Source organism: Fukomys damarensis, unplaced genomic scaffold, assembly GCF_012274545.1.
Source record: "Fukomys damarensis isolate Sample0158 unplaced genomic scaffold, DMR_v1.0_HiC HiC_scaffold_13, whole genome shotgun sequence".
Taxonomy (NCBI): domain Eukaryota; kingdom Metazoa; phylum Chordata; class Mammalia; order Rodentia; family Bathyergidae; genus Fukomys; species Fukomys damarensis.
In genome coordinates this window covers 38,132,279-38,132,967 of record NW_022900925.1, presented here as the reverse complement: position 1 = coordinate 38,132,967, position 689 = coordinate 38,132,279, and the positions used below count along the sequence as shown (strand labels likewise).

Genomic DNA, 689 nt, shown 5'->3' with positions numbered 1-689 from the left:
TCTGTGTGCCGCGCGTCCGTCGGGCAGGCGGGGCAGCGAGGGCCCCGGGGACACGAACCCGCTGCCAGATCGCCTCCTGGCCGCTCCAGGCCAGAGCCAGGTTGATGCCGTTCAGCGCCATCCAGTCGATCTCCCGCTCCCAGCGCGCCCAGTCCCACCACACGAAGGAGTAGCTGTGCGTGCACACGTTCTGGTAGTAGCGGTACCTGAGGGTGGGCAGCGTCTCGGTGATACATGTATTATAGGGTCTACTTCTTTTTTGGGGTCGTTTTATTTCTTGGTACCGGGGATTGAACTTGGAACCTTGCGCTTGTGAAGCAGGCGGCAGCACCACTGAGCTAAATCCCTGGCCCTGACATATATATTATATATAATACTTTATTTTATATATACTATTTGAGGTTGGATCTCTCTACCTAATTCAAGCTGGCCTTGAATGTAGCCGAGGCTGGCTTGGAACTCGGCGATCGTCCTGCCTCAGCCTCCCGACTGCTGGGATGACAGGCGTGCACCATTATGCCTGGGTGACAGAACTGCTGGCCAGGTTGGTCCCTGTCCAGGAAGGAGGACGGCTCTCTCCCCTCGGCCTGAGGGAACCCGCTGGGTGAGGCGGGCAGTCTCGGGCCACAGCTTCGCACCTGCCTCGGGGACCCTCGGCCCGGGCAAGGGAGGCCGGCAGCCCGTACCTG

General features: G+C 59.8%; 1 protein-coding gene across 1 annotated transcript in view; it reads right to left on the bottom strand.

Annotated features, from left to right (window-relative positions):
* Naglu (N-acetyl-alpha-glucosaminidase) overlaps positions 1–689 on the bottom strand; it is an 8,918-nt gene that overhangs the window by 4,756 nt on the left and 3,473 nt on the right. The window contains exons 2-3 of the mRNA XM_033763132.1: positions 639–686; positions 26–341 (exon numbers count right to left, since the gene is read on the bottom strand). Of these exons, the coding sequence (XP_033619023.1) occupies positions 26–341; positions 639–686 (364 nt within the window). The remainder of the gene's footprint in view (positions 1–25; positions 342–638; positions 687–689) is intronic.